Genomic DNA, 18,862 nt, shown 5'->3' on the forward strand with positions numbered 1-18,862 from the left:
TATCTATGTGTTTGTTTGTCTTCCACATATGAGTGAAGTCATACAGTAATTGTCTTTCTCTGTCTGACTTATTTCACTTAGCATAATACCCTCAAGGTCCATCCATCTTGTCACAAATGGCACAATTTCATCTTTTTTATGGCTGAGTAGTATTCCATTGTATATATATATACCACATCTTCTTTATCCATTCATCCATTGATGGTCGTTTAGGTTGCTTCCGAGTCTTGGCTACTGTGAATAATGCTGTAATGAACATAGGGGTGCATATATATCTCTTTTTGAATCAGTGTTTTCATGTTACTTGTATAAATACCCAGTAATGGAATAGCTGGATGATATGGTAGTTCTATTTTTAATTTTTTGAGAAATCTCCATACTGTGTTACACAGTGGCTGCACCAATTTGCATTCTCATCAGCAGTGTATGAGGGTTCCTTTTTCTCCACATCCTCTCCAACACTTGCTATTTCTCATCTTTTTAATAATAGCCATTCTAACAGGTGTGAGGTGATATCTCATTGTAGTTTTTATTTGCATTTCCCTAATAATTAGTAATGTCGAACATCTTTTCATGTGCCTACTGGCCATCTGTATATCTTCTTTGGAAAAATGTTTATACCCTCTGCCCATTTTTTGATTGGGTTGTTCATTTTTTTGTTGTTGAGTAGTATGAGTACTCTACATATTCTAGATGTTAACCCTTTATCAGATATATGATTTGCAAATATTTTCTCCCAGGTGGTGGGATGTCCTTTCATTTTGTTGATGGTTTCCTTTGCCATGCAGAAGCTTTATTTTGATGTGGTCCTAGTTACTTATTTTTTCTTTTGTTTCTCTTGCCTGAGGAGACATGATATTCAAGAAAATACTTCTAACACCCATGGTTACTGCCTATGTTTTTCTCTAGGAGTTTTATGGTTTCAGGTCTTACATTCAAGTCTTGAATACATTTTGAGTTAATTTTTGTGTATAGTGTAAGATAATGGTCTACTTTCATTCTTTTACATGTGGCTGTCCAGTTATCCCAACACCATTCACTGAAGAGACTTTCCTTTCTCCATTGGATGTTGTGGAAAGTACCTCAACATAACAAAGGCCATACATGACAAATCCACAGCCAACATCATACTCAATGGTGAAAATCTGAAAGCTATCCCTCTAAGAACAGGAACAAGACAAGGATGCCCACTCTCACCACTCTTATTCAACACAGTATTGGAAGTCCTAGCCAGAGCACTTAGGCAAGAAAAAGAAATAAAAGGGATCCAAATTGGAAAGGAAGAAGTGAAACTGTCACTATTTGCAGATGATATTCTATATGTAGAAAACCCTAAAGAATCCACCAAAAAACTAACAGAAATAATAAGTGAATACAGTAAAGTTGCAGGGTACAAAATCAACATACAAAAATCAGTCACATTTCTATACACTAACAATGAACTAGCAGAAAGAGAAATCAAAAATACAATCCCATTTACAATCACAACAAAAAGAATCATATACCTAGGAATAAATTTAACCAAGGAGGTAAAAGATCTATATGCTGAAAACTATAAGACATTATTGAAAGAAATTGAAGAAGACATAAAGAAATGGAAAGATATTCCATGCTCATAGATTAGAAGAATAAACATAGTTAAAATGTTCATATTACCTACAGCGATATACAGATTCAATGCAATCCCAATTAGAATCCCAATGACATTTTCCATGGAAATAGAACAAAGAATCCTAAAATTTATATGGAACAACAAAAGACCCCGAATAGCTGAAGCAACCCTGAGAAAAAAGAACAAAGCTGGAGGTATCACACTCTCTGATTTCAAAATATACTACAAAACCATAGTAAACAAAACAGCATGGTACTGGCAGAAAAACAGATGCTCAGGTCAATGGAACAGAATTGAGAGCCCAGAAATCAACACACACATCTATGGACAGCTAATTTTTGACAAAGGAGCCAAGAACACATGATGGAGAAAGTAAAGTCTCTTCTATATTTTGAATAACAGTTTTTTATCACATGGGTCTTTTTGAAAATATTTTACCCCAGTCTGTGGTTCTCATTTTCTTGACATTGTATTTTGCAAAGCAGTTGTTAATTTTAACGAAGTATAGTTTATCAATTCTTTCTGTCATGGATTGTGCCTTTGGTGTTGTCTCTAAAAAGTCATCACCATACCTAAGGTCATCTAAGTTTTCTCCTTATGTTTTCTTCTAGAGGTTTTATAGTTTTGCATTTTAAATTTAGGTCTATGATCCATTCAGAGTTCATCTAAAGGGTGTGATGTTGGTATCTAGATTCATTTTATTTTTGCACTTGGATGTCTAGTAGTTCCAGCACCACTTGCTGAAAAGAATACGTTTGTCCCTTTGTCAAGGATCAGTTGACTATATTTATGTGGGTCTATCTCTGGGCCTTCTATTCTGTTCCATTGATCGATTTGTCTATTCTTTTGCCATTATCACACTGTCTTGATTACTGTGGCTTTATAGTAAGTCTTGAAGTTGGATAGTGTCAGACCTGCAACTTTGTTTTTCCTCAATATTCAATTCCTCAATATTTTACCTCTCCACATAACCTTTCCTCGATATTTTACCTCTCCACATAACCTTTAGAATCGTCTGTTGATATCCACAAAATTACTTGCTGTAATTTTGATTAGAACTGCACTGAATCTATGGATGCAGTTGGGAAGAAATGACATGTTGACAATATTGCGTTTTCTTCTCCATGAACATGGAATCTCTCTCAATTTATTTAGTTCTTTGATTTTATATATTGGAGTTTTGTATTTTTCTGCATACAGATCTTATATATAGTTTGTTCGATTTATATTTAAGTATTTTTTGGTGCTTCTATAAATGGGATTGTGTTTTTAATTTTAAATTCCACTTCTTCATTGCTAGTATATAGGAAAGCAATTGACTTTGTATATTAACCTCGTATAAGTTCCAGATTTTTATTAGTTCCATATTCTTTGTTAATTCTTTTGGATTTTCTACATAGAATATCATGTCATCTAAAATAGATTTTAATATTGAAATCTTTTTAGCCTCAAATACCGCAAATCAAACTGAATCAGTCTTGAAATTACTGGACATAGAGACCCAAACTAACTTTTATTAACCGATAGCTCTATCAATCATTCAACTGTATGGGACATTCTAACTTCTTGGGCCTATAAATGTTTCATGCACGGGACGCAGACACACAGACCTTTATTTTTTAATCTGCTTCTAGAAAGTATTCTGAAAACACTCCAGCTTTTTACAACTATTGATTTATCTGACATGGAAACCAAAGAGAAGAACTTTTACTACTACTAAAATGTACCAGTTTAGAAAGAAAAGTTCATTTAAGCAGTATAAAAACGTAGATAACACCTATTGGTTTTGAAACCTTGGGAATTTTGTTCTTCACCAGCAGTGAAATTCAAACAGCAATGGATGTATTTCTTTTTGGCTGATTTGGCCTGGAACACTATGAAACCTCAGTTTACGGATATAGAAACCTAGACATGTGCTGAACTGCACTCAGGACTCAACTTCTAACAAGTGGAGTTCACACGTGGAACAAAACTTATAATTTTCTCATCAATTGAGAAAATGGAGAATAGTGACAACAGTATTTTAACTATATTGAATATAGTTGGATTATGTAGCTCCTGAGTAGTTCTTTGTAATTCTTTGCCTTTTGCAGATGTAAATACAAAACCTATGATAAATGTGAGTGTATTATAAAGTACAAGATATTGATCTATAAGAAGTACACTTACAGCTGACTTAGCAAAAATAACGAAAGTCAGAAGATAGTGGAAGGATATTATCAAAGGGTAAGATAAAAATAGTTCCCAACCTTTAGAATTCTCTACCTAGCAAAAATATATACCAGCAAAATTGTAATAGAGGTGATGAGAAATGCTCAGCTTTTGGATACATTTTGAAGACAGAATCAATTGGACTGGATATGAGTGTATGAAAAGAGAAATCATAGATCATTTCAAGGTCTCAGTCCATGAAGTGTATGAATGGATTTTCCACTTACTGAGATGAGAAGACTGAAAGATAGCAGATTTGTGTGTGTCAGAGGGGAAAGCGTAGTGGATAGCAGAAACTCAGACTTGGAAATGTTAAGTTTGAGATGTCTTTTAGACCTCCTAGTGAAGGTGAAAAGGAGGTGGTTGGACATTCGAATTTGGAGTTCAAGAGAGAAGTGTAGGTCACAGATACACATTTGAAAGTCAAGAGTAAATACATGAGACTGGATGAGATCACTGATGGATGAATATAGACACAAAAGAGAAGAAATGTCTAAGAACTGAGTTCAGGGACAGTCCAACATTTGGAGGTCATGGAGATGAGGAGGAACTAGCAGAAGAGACTGAGACAGAACAGCCAAAGAGATAAAAAGAAAATCAAATGACTATGAAGTCAAATGAAGAAAGTGTTTAAAGGAGTAGAGAGCGCGTAACTGATCAACTTTGTCAAATGTTGCTGATAGGTCAAATAAAATGAAGACTGAAGATTGACCACTGAATTGAGCAACATAAAAGTAAATATTACCTTGAAAAATTTTTAATAGAATAGTGGAGGAGAAACGCAGAATACAGTAGGTTCAAAAGAGAACAAAAAGTGAGACACTGGATCCAGAAATTTAGACAACTCTTTCAATGAAATTTCTGTAAATGAGACATAAAATTTAGTACAGGGTCAGCCCCAGTGGCCTAGCGGTTAAGTTCAGCACGCTCCGCTTCGACGGCCTGGATTTGGTTCCTGGGTGCAGACCTACACCACTCATCTGTCAGCGGCCATGCTGTGGTGGCAGCTCACATGCAAAAAGAGGAAGATTGGCAAGAGATGTTACCTCAGGGCGAATCTCCCTCAGCAAAAATAATAATAATAATAATAATAAATTTAGTACAAATATAGCATATTTGAATAACATGATTACAAATCTGAACTAAGGGACAAATATAAAACGCTACACCTAACTATTTTAGAATTTGTAATTTCTCAAGTATACACAGATCACTACCAAAAATTGACCATAAAAGTAGAAGGCAACAAATTTCAGAAATTTGAAATCTAACAGTATGTTCTGCAAAACAATGTAATTAAGCAAGAAATCAATTACAAAAAGATAAGTGAAAATTCATTGTTTTTGGATATTTAAAATCACACACAAATAACCAATGGATCAAATAAGAAGTCACGGAAATTAGAAAATATTTTATAGGGCCAGCCCCGTGGCATAGCGGTTAAGTGCGTGCGCTCTGCTGCTGGCGGCCCGGGTTCGGATCCGGGGCACGCACCGATTCACTGCTTGTCAGGCCGTGCTGTGGCGGTGTCCCATATAAAGTAGAGGAAGATGGGCACAGATGTTAGCCCAGGGCCAGTCTTCCTCAGCAAAAAGAGGATTGTCATGGATTTAGCTCAGGGCTGATCTCACACACAAAAAAACAATAAAAAGAAAATATTCTATAAAGAAAGAAGTACATAACAAAACTTGCAGGATACATTCAAAGAAGTAGTTTGAGGAAAATCTATGGCCTTAAATGTTTATATGAGAAAAAAGAAAGTCTGAAAAGTAATAATGTAAGCATTCATTGAAAGAAATTAGAAAAAATAGAAAAATCTAAAGAAAATAGAAGGAAATAATAAAGAAAAGTTAATGAAATAATAAACAATAGAAAGGATCACTAAAGCAAAAAGTTGGTCCTTTGAAAAGATTAACAGACTAGAAAAAGAGGAAATCACTACAGATTCTGTGGACATTAAAATGTTGATAGGATATTGTAAACATTATTCTAAAAATGTTTTAAAATTTAGAGAAAATGGACAAATGCCTTAAAAAATATATACTGAACATCATAAGAAGAAATTTCTAATTGTTCCTTTACCCATTAAATAAATAAAACCTTCCCTCAAAGAACAGTTGAGACCCAAGTGGCTTCACCGGTAAGTACTAAAATTCTAATATTATATAAATTCTTCCAGGTAATGAAAGAAAAACAAATGAATTTGAAAGATTATTACATGGTTTACATTACCTTGATACTACAATCTTTACAAAAGCCCCAGGAAAGGCAAATTATGGGCCAATCTCAATTATAAAAATAGATGTAAATATCTTAAACAAAGTATTAGTTAACTGAGACCAGAAATCTACAGAAAGTATAATATACCCTGACTGATTTGACAAAGCACATCCATTCCTGAAAAAAACTCTCAGTAATTTAAGAAGGAAATGTTTTCAACCTGATAGAAGACATCTGTGAAAAACATATAGCTAACAGCATGCTAGCTGCTGAGAGTCTGAATGCTTCCCCCTAAGATGTGGAACAAGACAAGGATGTCCATTTGACCATTTCTATGCAATGTTGTACTGGATGTTCTAAGCCAGTATAATAAGGCAAAAAAAAGAAAAAGAAGAAGAAAAAAGCATGCAGACTGAAGTAAAACTGTCTTTATTTGCAGGTGACCTAATTGTCTGTCTATACAGAAAATTAAATTGAATCTACAAAACGGCTACTATAACTAAAAGGTAAATTTAATAAGGTTGTAGAATACCAGATAAATATATAAAAAATATACAAAATCAATATATAAAAATCAAATATATAAAAATCTGGTTTCAGCTCTGACATGTAAAACAGCTTAGAAGCTGTCATTCCCATTGTTACAACAAGAAAAAGATGAACAAACTGAAAATCAAAGACTTTTTGAGGACACATCAGGGTAGTGAGTTGCAAGGCAAATTGCCACCCTAACATCTGAAAAGAAAGGCAAATCCAGAGAGTCACAACCGAGATCTGCTCATCTGGAGCAGAAGTCACTAGAATCATAAATAGTTAAGAACATTTAAATAATAATTTTGACACGCTGCTGGAGGCTGAGTGTGTACTAACATGAGAGTGAAAGGCTCCTAGGGGCCACAGTCTTAGAGGGGCCCTCATACTTCAGCATATTTACCTCCAGGAAGCCCACTAGGTTCTCAGAGTGAAGATCTGAGAAAGAATCCCTTGTGGCTCTGACAGAGGAAGAGTTATTATTGTGAAATATGCCCAGATCATTCTGCATAATAAAGGCTTCCTCTTCAAGTGAAAGACTTTACCAGAGCCTTATCCCAGCTGGAGAAGAGCATTCCTTCCACTTGACCCCTTCTAGCCTTCCTATTTCACATAAGTGGATAAAAAAAAATCAAAGTTATATCACTGGAAAAACACTTGTAAATATCACAGCCCAGAGACACAGGCCCACTAAAAGACAGAGATTTAATAATAAGACTAAAGAATATGTTCCCCCTCACCTAACCACGACACTAACAGAGGGCCAGGATAATCACAATGAATTATAACTGAAAGAGCTGCAAGACACAGACTCATTGAGAAGGAGTAGATAGGGTAGCCTAAAGTCAAGAGGAGAAACAAAAACCAGAATAGAGGAATTTGAAGCCTCTGGCACATAGAGCTACAAGAAACACTGAACACAAGTCAGCCCCTAGCCATATTAACATACACATTCTCACTAAAGGCCTATTCATCTCAATTAACTAACACTCAATATAATATGTCTGGCTTTCAACAAAAAACTACAAGGCATGTCAAAAGTCAAGCAAAAACACAGTCTGAAGGATCAAAACTAGGCTGAGATATAGCACAGACATGGGAGTTATCAGACAGAAAAGTTTAAATAGCTACGATCAAGGGCACTAATGGAAAAAGTAGACAACATGCAGTAGCAAGGGGGTAACATAAGCAGAGAAATGGAAACTCTCAGAGAATCAAAAGGAAATGCTAAAAAGCAAAATACTGTGACAAAAATGCAGAATGCCCTTGATGGGCTCATCAGTCGACTGGACACAGTCAAGGATAAATCACTGAGCTCAAAGGAAGGCCAATAAAAACTTCCCAAACTGAAATGCAAAGAGAAGAAAGAATGAAAAAACAACAAAAACAGAATAGAGGGGCCAGCCTGGTGGCGTAGCGGTTGGGGTTGCGCGTTCCACTTCAGCAGCCCAAGGTTCGCCAGTTTGGATCCTGGGCGCGGACATACTCACTGCTCACCAAGTCATACTGAGGCGGCATCCCACACAGAAGAGCTACAACTCTACAACTATGATATACAACTAGGTACTGGGGCTTTGGGCAGAAAAAAGAAAGAGAGGAAGACTGGCAACAGATGTTAGCACAGGGCCAATCTTCCTCAATAGAACATCCAAGAACTGTGGATATAACTGAAATAACAAAAGGAGAAAAAAGAAGAGAATAAGAGCTTAAGAAATATTTGAAGTAATAATGGCCTAGAACTTTACAAAATTAATGTACAATATCTAATTTTTAATTTTTTTAATTTTTAATTTTTATTTTTTACCCCCAAAGCCCCAGTAGATAGTCGTACGTCATAGTTGCACATCCTTCTAGTTGCTGTATGTGGGACGTGGCCTCAGCATGGCCGGAGAAGCGGTGCATCGGTGTGCGCCCGGGATCTGAACCCGGGCCGCCAGCAGCGGAGCGCGCGCACTTAACCACTAAGCCACAGGGCCGGCCCAGTGTACAGTATCTAAATGCAGAGAACTGCAAAACAGTGATGAAAGAAATCAAAGGATCTAGATAAATGGAGAAATATCCCACATTCATAGATTAAAACACTCAATAATGTTAAGATGCCAACTCTTACACTTGATCTATATATTCAATGCAAACCCAATTAATATCCTAGAGAGCCATTTTATAGATATTGACGAACTGATTCTAAATTTTACATGGAAAGACAAAAGACCCACAAGACAGCATGGTTTGGCAAAAGAATAAACCAAACAGATCAATGGAGCAGAATAGAGAGCCCAGAAATAGGCCCACACAAATACAGACAAATGATCTTTGACAAAAAAGCAAAAACAATAGAGAAAGGGCCATCTTTCAACACGTGATGTTAGAACAATTTTAGGATGTCCATATGCAAATGAAGTGAACCTAGATACAGACTTTACATCTTTCACAAAAATTAACTCAACATAGATCACTGACCTTAAGCATAAAATGCAAAACTATACAACTTCTAGAATAAAACATAGGAGAAAAATATGTGCCCTTGGGTTTGGTGACGAGCTTTCAAATACAACACGAAAAACACAATCCCTGAAAGAAAACTTTGGTAAGCTGACCTTTATCAAAATTTAAAATTTCTGCTCTGGAAAAGACACTGTTAAAAGAATGAAAAGAGAAGACACAGACTGGGAGAATACACCTGCAAAACACACATCTGATAGGAACATGTATCCAAAATATACAAAGAATTCTTAAAACTTAACAATAAGTGAACAACTGAAAAATGAGCAACAGATCTAAACAGACACCTCACCAAAGAAGATATACGGATGGCAAATCACAATATGAAAAGATGCTCCAGATCATCTGTCATTAGAGAATTGCAAATTAAAACAATGAAATACCACTACACACCTATTATAATGGCTAAAATACAAAAATCTGACAATACCAAATGCTGACAAGGATGTGGAGCAATAGAAACTTTCACTGATTGCGATGGAAATGCAAAATGATCTAGTCATTTTGGAAGAGAGTTTGACACTTTCTTATAAGGCTAAATATAGTTTTACTCCATGATTCAGCAATTGTCCTCCTAGGTATTTACTGAACTGATCTGAAAACTTATGTCCACACAAAAACCAGCACATGAAAGTTTATAGTAGCTTTATTCATAATTGCCAAAAACTGGAAGCAACCAAGATGTCCTTCAATAGGTGCATGGATAAACACACTGTGATACATCCATATGATAGAACATTATTCAATGATAAGAAAAAATGAGCTATCAAGGAACAAAAAGACATGGATGAACATTAAATGCACATTGCTAACTGAAAGAAGCCAGGCTTAAAAGGCTATATACCATATGATTTCAATTAAATGACATTATGGAAAAGGCAAATATTACCTATGCCAGGTGATCAAAGTCAAAATCAACACCAATAAATCATATTGATAATATGTATCCACGAGACCCTGGATATATATGTACCCTAAAATGGCACTTTACCTCCGTGATCTTTCTCTCAGAAACATATTACCCAGTCTAGTCATGAGAAAAATATCAGACAAATCCCAATTGAGAGACATTCTACAAAATACCTGATCAGTATTCCTCAAAACTGTCAAGGTCATCAAAAACAAGGAAAGTCTGAGACTGTCATAGCCAAGAGAAGCCTAAGGAGACATGACAACTAAATGTAATGTGGTGTCCTGGATGGGATCCTGGAACAGAAAAAGGACATTAAGGACAAGCTAAGGAAATCTGAATCAAGTATGGACTTTAGCTAAAAATTATGTATCAATATTGATTAATGGGAACAAATGTACCACACTAATGTAAGATGTTAATAACACAGGAAATTAGGTCTGAGATATATAGAAACTCTGTACTATCTGTGTACATTTTCTGTAAATCTAAAACTGTTCTAAAATACAAAGTTTAGTCTAAAATCTCAAAGCAACTTTGAGAAAGAATAAAGTTGGAGGACTGACACTACCTAATCTGAAGACTCAAAAAAAACAGAGTATTGAGGAGTATTGTATTGGCATCAAGATACATAAATAGATTCACTGAACAAAATAGATAATCAAGAAATAGACCTACACTCATATGGACAACTGACTTTCTACAAAGGTCCAAAACAATTCAGTGTAGAAAGGATAGTTTTTCAACAAATGGTGCTGGAACAATTGGATATCCATATGCAAAAAAAGTGAACTTTGATCTATATACAAAAATTGTACTATATACAAAAATTAACTTGAAATGGATCATAGATTTAAATATAGAAACTAAAACTATAAAACTGCTAGAAGAAAACATGTGAGAAAAATCTCAGTGACTTTAGGCTTGACAAGGATTTCTTTAAAAGAACACAAAAAGCTGGATATAAATTTTTTAAAAAATCAATAAATTTCACTTAATCAAAATCAAAAACATTTTCTCTTTAAAAGACAATGTTAAGAAAATAAAAAGGAAAGTCACAGACTGGGAGAAAATATTTGCAAAACTTATACCTGACAAAGGATTTATATCTAGAATACAGAAAGGACTTTTATGACCTAATATAAACAACTCAATAATAAGTGTGAAAAAGATTTGAACAGACACTAAGAAGATATATGTAGGGCACATAAGCATATGAACAGATGCTTGAAATCAGTTAGTCAATAGGGAAGGCAAATTAAAACCATAATACATACCTATTAGAATGGCTAAAATTAAAAGATATTGCATACCAAGTGTTGGTGAGGATATGTAACAACTGGAACACTCATATACTGCTGGTGCAAATGTAAAATAAAATAGTATAACCACTTTGCAAAATAGTTTAATGGTTTCTTCAAAAGTTAAAAATATATCCATTATATGACTCAGTCATTCTACTCTTAGGTATTTATTCAAGAGAAATAAAAGCATGTGTTCATACAAAGACTCAAATAAGAATGTTCATAACAGTTTTGTTTGTTATAGCCCCAAACTGGAAACAACTGAAATGTCTAGCCATATATTCATATGATGGAATACTACTCAGCAATAGAAAGGAATAAACTATTGATTATATGTGACAACATGGACAAATCTCAAAATAATGATGCTGAGTGAAAAGAGGCTGACAAAAGAATATACACTGTAGGATTTCATTTATGTAACATTTTAGAAAATCCAAACAAATCTTTGACAGAAAGCAAATCAGTTGCCTGGGGTTTGGCAAGGCAGGGGAGAGGTTACAGAGGGGCATGAGGAAACTTTTGGGATTGATGGATAGGGCCACTATCTTGATTGTGGTGATGGTTTTATAGGTACATACATATGTCAAAAGCTACCAATTAAATACTTTAAATATGTGCAGTTTACTATATGTATGTCAATTATACTTTAATAATACTGTTAAAAGAAAACAAATGTACACAAAAAATCCTCCAAATTACTATACATCTGTTAGGATATTTTAATAACTACTAAAAAGCTTTAAAGAACTTGTAATGACATAGGAAAATGCTTATGGTATACAGTTAAGTGAAACTGGTCAAATGTATAACTTAATATAAGGTGATGTCAATTACAAAGAAAGCTTATAGACACAGAGATAGAAATACTTCTGGTTAGAAACAGATCTACAGTAATGGTTTTCCCTGGGTTATGAAATCATGGGTGACTTAAATTTTCTTTACATTTTTCTCTATTTTCCAAAGTTTCTTTGTTATTTTATTATTTTTATTTTACTTGAGCTTACAATATCCTTTGAAACAGGAAATTAAAAAAATAAATGAAGGGAAAGAATCTGACTGATTACCTGTCCTGACAAGTGATTCTGGTGTATGAAAGATCAAAGAAGGGACTCTGGGAACTCATGTGAACCAAGTATTATCTGTAGACTTAATAATATATTTCACACTCATATGAACTACTATTTTTCAAAAGTTCATAGACGCACTGAAATTCAACCTTAATGAATCTGTAGAACCTCTATTTTTCACATCAACTAATACTAAAGGTAAAATCACTAACATGGGAGTCTTCAGAACTTGTTTCCCTACACTTACTGCCAGTAGGTTGATATATTTGGAATTTTTTCTGCTACCATATCAGTATGTAGGAAGGGCTAAGCACATACTTGGCATTCAATTAATAGAAGTTCCATTACATGTTTCTATTTCTCTGCTATGACTTCTTATTATATTCTACACCACCTTTTTTCTAAGCTACTGTCAAACTTGTGTCTTGTGCATTCTTACACTGTTCAGATCCCAGAACATAATTTAAGTTATAAAGGTAAATTCAACAATCAAATACCAAAGTCAAATATGCTCCGTACCCAGAAGGGCTTTGTAAAAGCTAGTTCAGTTAAACATTGAGGCTTTCTGCAAATGTAAGATTAAGACTACTAGAAGTTTGATCCTTAGTTAAGTGTAGCATTACCAGTGTGTGATTGATCTTGGGGAAATCATTTAATGTATGCTGAGGTTTCTACAACTGCTTCAGAATAATCCTCTCTAAAATTCAACTCAACAAATAATTATCATTATAAAATACACTACAAAAAGCAGAGCTATTAGTTATAGTAAACTATTAGTTGTTTAAAGGTAATTTAGTTTACCTCAAAGAATTATTCTCTGCTTTTTGTCTGCCAAGTTCACTTTCAGTATCCATTGCCTTTCTTGCTAGTGATTTCATTTCTTTTTCCACAGTGGTTATGGTTTCCTTCATCAAAGTCATATTTGACATTTGCTCCATACGTTCATCATCAAGCTATACAAGCAGAATGACAAGGTTATTGCCATCACTAAAAAAGTCTTAGTAATATTCCTAAAAAGACATCTTTTCTGTGTATAAACTGTGGTATATGATAAGATTTACACAGTGAGATGATTAGATTAGACTTGAACGCTGTGGGAGGTTGTACGGACAAGGTGCTGTGGAGTTGGAACAAGAAGCCGCCACTGCATGGCTTTTCTACAAAGCCTATCACAATCTATCAACCTACATTTTCAAGCTGGTTCAACTTGACTATAGCATACAAATCCTATTTGTAAAATGATTTCTTATTTGTTGCACAACATTAACAAATCACACATACAAAGTGAGATTATGAAAAAAATTGCTTTTCTCCTATCTACTGCTTTTTTTTACTCATTATAACAAGATAATACAGATGAATTTATAAATATATTCAATCAAATTTGGTAATAGAAAGTCCAATTCCCTTAATGCTATTTATATAATCATAACATTTCAAATATATATTCATAGCATCTCTTTTTTTTTTTGTGAGGAAGATCAGCCCTGAGCTAATTAACATCCACACCAATCCTCCTCTTTTTGCTGAGGAAGACCGGCCCTAAGCTAACATCTATTGCTAATCCTCCTCCTTTTTTTTCCCCTTTTTCTCCCCAAAGCCCCAGTAAATAGTTGTATGTCATAGTTTCACACCCTTCTAGATGCTGTATGTGGGACGCTGCCTCAGCATGGCCAGACAAGCGGTGCGTCAGTGTGCGCCCGGGATCCGAACCCGGGCCGCCAGTGGCGGAGTGTGCACACTTAACCGCTAAGCCACGGGGCTGGCCGCCTATTCATAGCATCTCAAATCCTTGATTAATAAAAAGGTGATGCTTCACATTTAAATTCAGTTTAAATATATTTTTCTCATTAATTTTTATTTCTCCATAATTTTCTCTACCGTATTTACTCTTCAGGTAGTATAAGCCATTTTCTCTGTATCTGGCAACGTTATCTTTAATGAAATAGGGAGATGTGAAAGTTGCTCAAGGCCTTGAGAATGCATCCCTAATAACTCTTTAAAAAGAACACACTTTGCAACCTAACACAAAAATGACTTTACTCACATTTTTTAGAAGGAAACAAACAATGAAGAAGTGATAATTTACATGATACATATCACCTTAAATATTTTAGGGTTACAAACACTATCTTAGAAAAACAAAAGAACTTCTCTAAACACAGGAAAAGGGGAAAGGGAGAAGCCATTGACAGTTTATAGCCAAAAGTGCAAAAGCGATTTTTCTTTACGTTATGAACTGTACACTCCAGTTCCTCTATCCTTTGTTCCAAATGAGCCTTCTCATTAAATGCTGTCTCTTGGGCAATCTGTTTAAAAAACAAAAACAAAACAGTACTTTCAATGTCACTGCATTTGTGTTTTACATATGTTCATATAGAAAAAATTCTTTCAAACCTTTAGCCTTTCCCTCAGACTATCTCGTTCTGTGGTCATTCTTCGTAAATCAGTGAAGGCTACATCTCTTTCAGTCTCCACCCGCCGGAGGATGGCATGTGCTGTTGTTGATTTAGGAGACTTACAGCTTTTCATCATTTCTCTTCGAAGTCTGGCAATTTCTTCCTGTGCCTATTATTTAAACACATAGATAGACTCCTATTTTACAAGCTTTAGACAGACATAAACATAACTATCTTATATTCAGCCAGTTAAAATGCAAACCTATATTAATATGCATGCAGCAGGGTAATGGTATAATCTTTAATAAGTTTATACAAATAAATGCAAATGATACACACAAAATGTAAATGAATGTATACAAATAGAAGTTTGGTTTACAATATCATGGCAAAAATTTAAAAAAAAATTAATTTGGGGGCCGGCCTGGTGGTGCAGCGGTTAAGTGTGTGCGCTCCGCTTCGGTGGCCCAGGGTTCGCAGGTTCAGATCCCGGGCACACACCGACACACTGCTTCTCGAGCCATGCTGTGGCAGCGTCCCATATAAAGTAGAGGAAGATGGGCAGGGATGTTAGCCCAGGGCCAATCTTCCTCAGCAAAAAAGAGGAGGATTGGCAGATGTTAGCTCAGGGCTGATCTTCCTCACCAAAAAAAAAAAAAAAATTAATTTGGAGGCAGTCATTGCAAGAGAAAATGTTTTACTAAGAAATATATACAGTATACTCCATCCATTTTGCGATATAAATTTGAATTCAGCACACTGCAGGCAGAATACTGGTTTAATAAATATTGTCATAGTGTTCCAGTCTTTCTATATATGTATATGTCATTTCCATGTCCTGGCTACTTTTATACCCTGACAGAAAAGCCCGCTAATCCTTACCGACAACCCGATATACTCTCTACACACTTGTTTAACCATCCTCTGGTCCCAAATCTATTCCACACGTGCAGATGATTTCATATCCTACTTTGCTGTGTAAGTCCCTTATCTTCCTTCCTCTTGATTTTGATCGCTATCTATTCAGCTGGTCTCCAAGTCTCAGAGAAAGATATATTACTTCCCAATTTTCATAGCTAAGACTTCACCAGAATCCTGCACCTCAGCTCTTGAAGTGTCTTCTAAAATATCCATGACTCAATTAATTATTTCCTCTCATCTTGAACAGCGCCCTCTCCACTAGCTCTTTCTCCCTTGTCTTCAACCATGCACAGAGTTGCCTACTGCTTATAAAGCAAAGTATAAACAAACCCCTTATAAGGCTCACTGAACAGCCTCTACCATTTAGTCCAGAAATGGGCAAACTATAGATAGCTCACAGGCCAAATCCAGCTTGCCTCCTGTTTTTCTAGGTATGTAAGCTGAGAATGTTTTTTACATTTTTAAATGGTTGAAAAAAATCAAAAGAAGAATATTTCATGATAGGTAAAAATAATATGAAATTCAAATTTCAGTGTCCATAAATAAAGTTTTTTTTTTTTTTTAAAGATTTTATTTATTTATTTATTTATTTTTCCCCCCAAAGCCCCAGTAGATAGTTGTATGTCATAGCTGCACATCCTTGTAGTTGCTGTATGTGGGACGCGGCCTCAGCATGGCCGGAGAAGCAGTGCGTCGGTGCGCGCCCGGGATCCGAACCCGGGTCGCCAGCAGTGGAGCGCGCTCACTTAACCGCTAAGCCACGGGGCTGGCCCGCATAAATAAAGTTTTACTGTAACACAACCAAATTCATTTATTTGTGCATTGTCTAGAGCTGTTTTCACGTTACAACAACAGAGTTGAATAGCTGTGACAGAGATCACACAGCCTGCAAAGCCCAAGATATTTATTATCTTGGCCTTTACAGAAAAAGCCTATAGACTCCTGCTCTAGTCAATCTAGTCTCTCAAGCCTTAGCTCCCCCTTTCTCCACTGACACCTTCTATTCTAGTCATGAACTGATCTATTTTATCTACTGATTTTCCTGCCTTTATCCTTTGCCTCACACCATTCCTTTAGTTTGGAATGTTCCTTTTTACCCTTTCAAGATAACAGAAACCCCATTCATCCTTCAAGACTCAAACTCCACATCATCTAGCAAACATTTCCTTGACCACCATAACTAAAAATGCACATTTCTTTTATTTCTTACAATACCTTCTAGACTACTTATGCTAAAGTAACAAAAAATAAATACAAACCAAAATACTTTACCTCTCCAACTAGACTGCAAACATAGAAAACAGGATCTGCGTCTTATCGTTTTTTGTATCCCTTAGAGCAGCAAGCCCAGAACCCTGAACACAGTAGCTGTAATTCTTAATAAAATTTGATATTTTTAAAAGAAATTATGTTTACGATGTATGGGGTTTAATATTTGTTGAGTAAAGAAGCTATTTGATTAATAAGGATTATATAATTTTAGGCTAAAAATAGAGATCAACTACAAACTGATTTTATACTCTAAAACTAAGCAAATTATAAGGCAGTTCCTAATGTGACTGACAGTACATCAAAGTGATGTGTTAGTATTTTTTAACCCCCAAAACAAATCTTTTTACCTTGAACTCACTACACCCTATCATTTAACACTTTTCCAATTTCTTATTCCAAAAATCAGACTATTTCTATGCATTTCATAATCTTTTTTGGATATGGAGATAATACGTACGTGTGTGTGTACACATACACTTATTATATTGGAAATACATTACATTTCATTAAGAATACCTTAAGAATAAATGTAATTCCCAAATGTTAGATTAATTTGATGGGTAGATATAAGCATTCTTATAAAACTTAAAGAATTACATACCGCTAGAATTGAACGTTATTACTTAGATATTTTGTTATTTATATATGTTTACCTGTTCATAAAGAAGAAAGGTCTTGTCTCTCTCAGATGTAAGAACTTTGACATTACCCTGAATTTCTGCCAAATGACGCTCATATTTTTCCAGCATGCACTTAAGTTCTTCACGGTCTCTTGTTTGCTTCAGAAGTTCTACATCACAGTTTGTACCCTACAATTATTATATTAAAAATGTGAAATTCTTCTTTGACATGTGGTACTAACGGAAAGGCGCTACTAAGTACACCACCTCTACTTAAGCAAGCATGACTACACAATGTAAGGAAATGATGAAAAAAGAGTTAAAAATTTGCCTCTTTCAAATAGTTTCATCCCAAATTGCTCCACATTTTTCTGATTATCTCTGAATTACTACTAATGCCGGGGATAAAGAACCAATTTTGACGGTCCACTGTGCTATCAAAGAGACCTCTGTCTCCCAACCTCTTTGATGTAGCAAATCATGTCAAATCAAAATGAATTATTCCCAGATGAGGTAAATCAAAGAATAAAAAGTCAGTGTTTGAGCAACCAATTCCAAATATTTACAAGTTTCCAAAACCTACCCGGGAAGTTGGAGACGGGCGTCTTGGACTTTTAGATCTACTTCTGATCATCTTTCTCAAGTTTTGAGCTTCACTTTTGTAGTAATCTCTGTCTGCTTCTAAAGTCTTGACAAAGGAGTCAAGTCTGGAAGGAGATTTATTTTGTGCTTTTTCAGTCTCTAAAATTATCTTGCCAAGGAGGAAAAAATTAGGCCATTATTTTAAGCTAAACCATACCATCATTTTCTAAAGGAAAGTCAAAAACAAATAGGATCCTTAAAAATAGTAAATTTGGTATTTTAAAAATAATTCATCAATACTTTTTAAAAAACAGTTAGATACCTTTCTTTTCCAGCATTTCTGAATGTACTATATTTTCATTAACTTAAAGAGACCCTAAATTTACTCAATAATTTTGAAGAAAAAATGGTAAAGAAATTTCAGAGAGGCCAGAAATGTCCATAGATTTAATACAAGTGCTAGAAATATAATTAATTTGCTTGGAAAAACTTTTATGCTACCATTAAAGCATCTGTTCATAACATCTTAAGTTTTGTCCACTCAATGAATAAATTAAGTTAATGCTGCATATTCCATATTTGTATGCACTTTCAAGTGCATTCCCATCCACTTTAATATATTTAGAAACATTTCTTTTACAACATTTATTTTACAGATATACTTTCAGACAGGCTATTTCAAATATTTTATTTATTATTTTAAACATT

At 34.8% G+C, this 18,862-nt stretch overlaps 1 protein-coding gene across 4 annotated transcripts in view; it reads right to left on the reverse strand.

Annotated features, from left to right (window-relative positions):
• The window catches only part of TSGA10 (testis specific 10), a 124,793-nt gene that overhangs the window by 80,935 nt on the left and 24,996 nt on the right, over nucleotides 1–18,862 (reverse strand). For all 4 annotated transcript variants that reach the window (XM_087426203.1, XM_087426201.1, XM_014791654.2 and 1 more), the window contains 5 exons: nucleotides 18,156–18,323; nucleotides 17,606–17,761; nucleotides 14,758–14,928; nucleotides 14,592–14,669; nucleotides 13,162–13,313 (listed from right to left, as the gene is read on the reverse strand). In XM_087426203.1, the coding sequence (XP_087282329.1) occupies nucleotides 13,162–13,313; nucleotides 14,592–14,669; nucleotides 14,758–14,928; nucleotides 17,606–17,761; nucleotides 18,156–18,323 (725 nt within the window). The remainder of the gene's footprint in view (nucleotides 1–13,161; nucleotides 13,314–14,591; nucleotides 14,670–14,757; nucleotides 14,929–17,605; nucleotides 17,762–18,155; nucleotides 18,324–18,862) is intronic.

Source organism: Ceratotherium simum, chromosome 40 (genome assembly GCF_057802395.1).
Source record: "Ceratotherium simum simum isolate JZ-2026a chromosome 40, ASM5780239v1, whole genome shotgun sequence".
NCBI classification, from domain to species: Eukaryota; Metazoa; Chordata; class Mammalia; order Perissodactyla; family Rhinocerotidae; genus Ceratotherium; species Ceratotherium simum.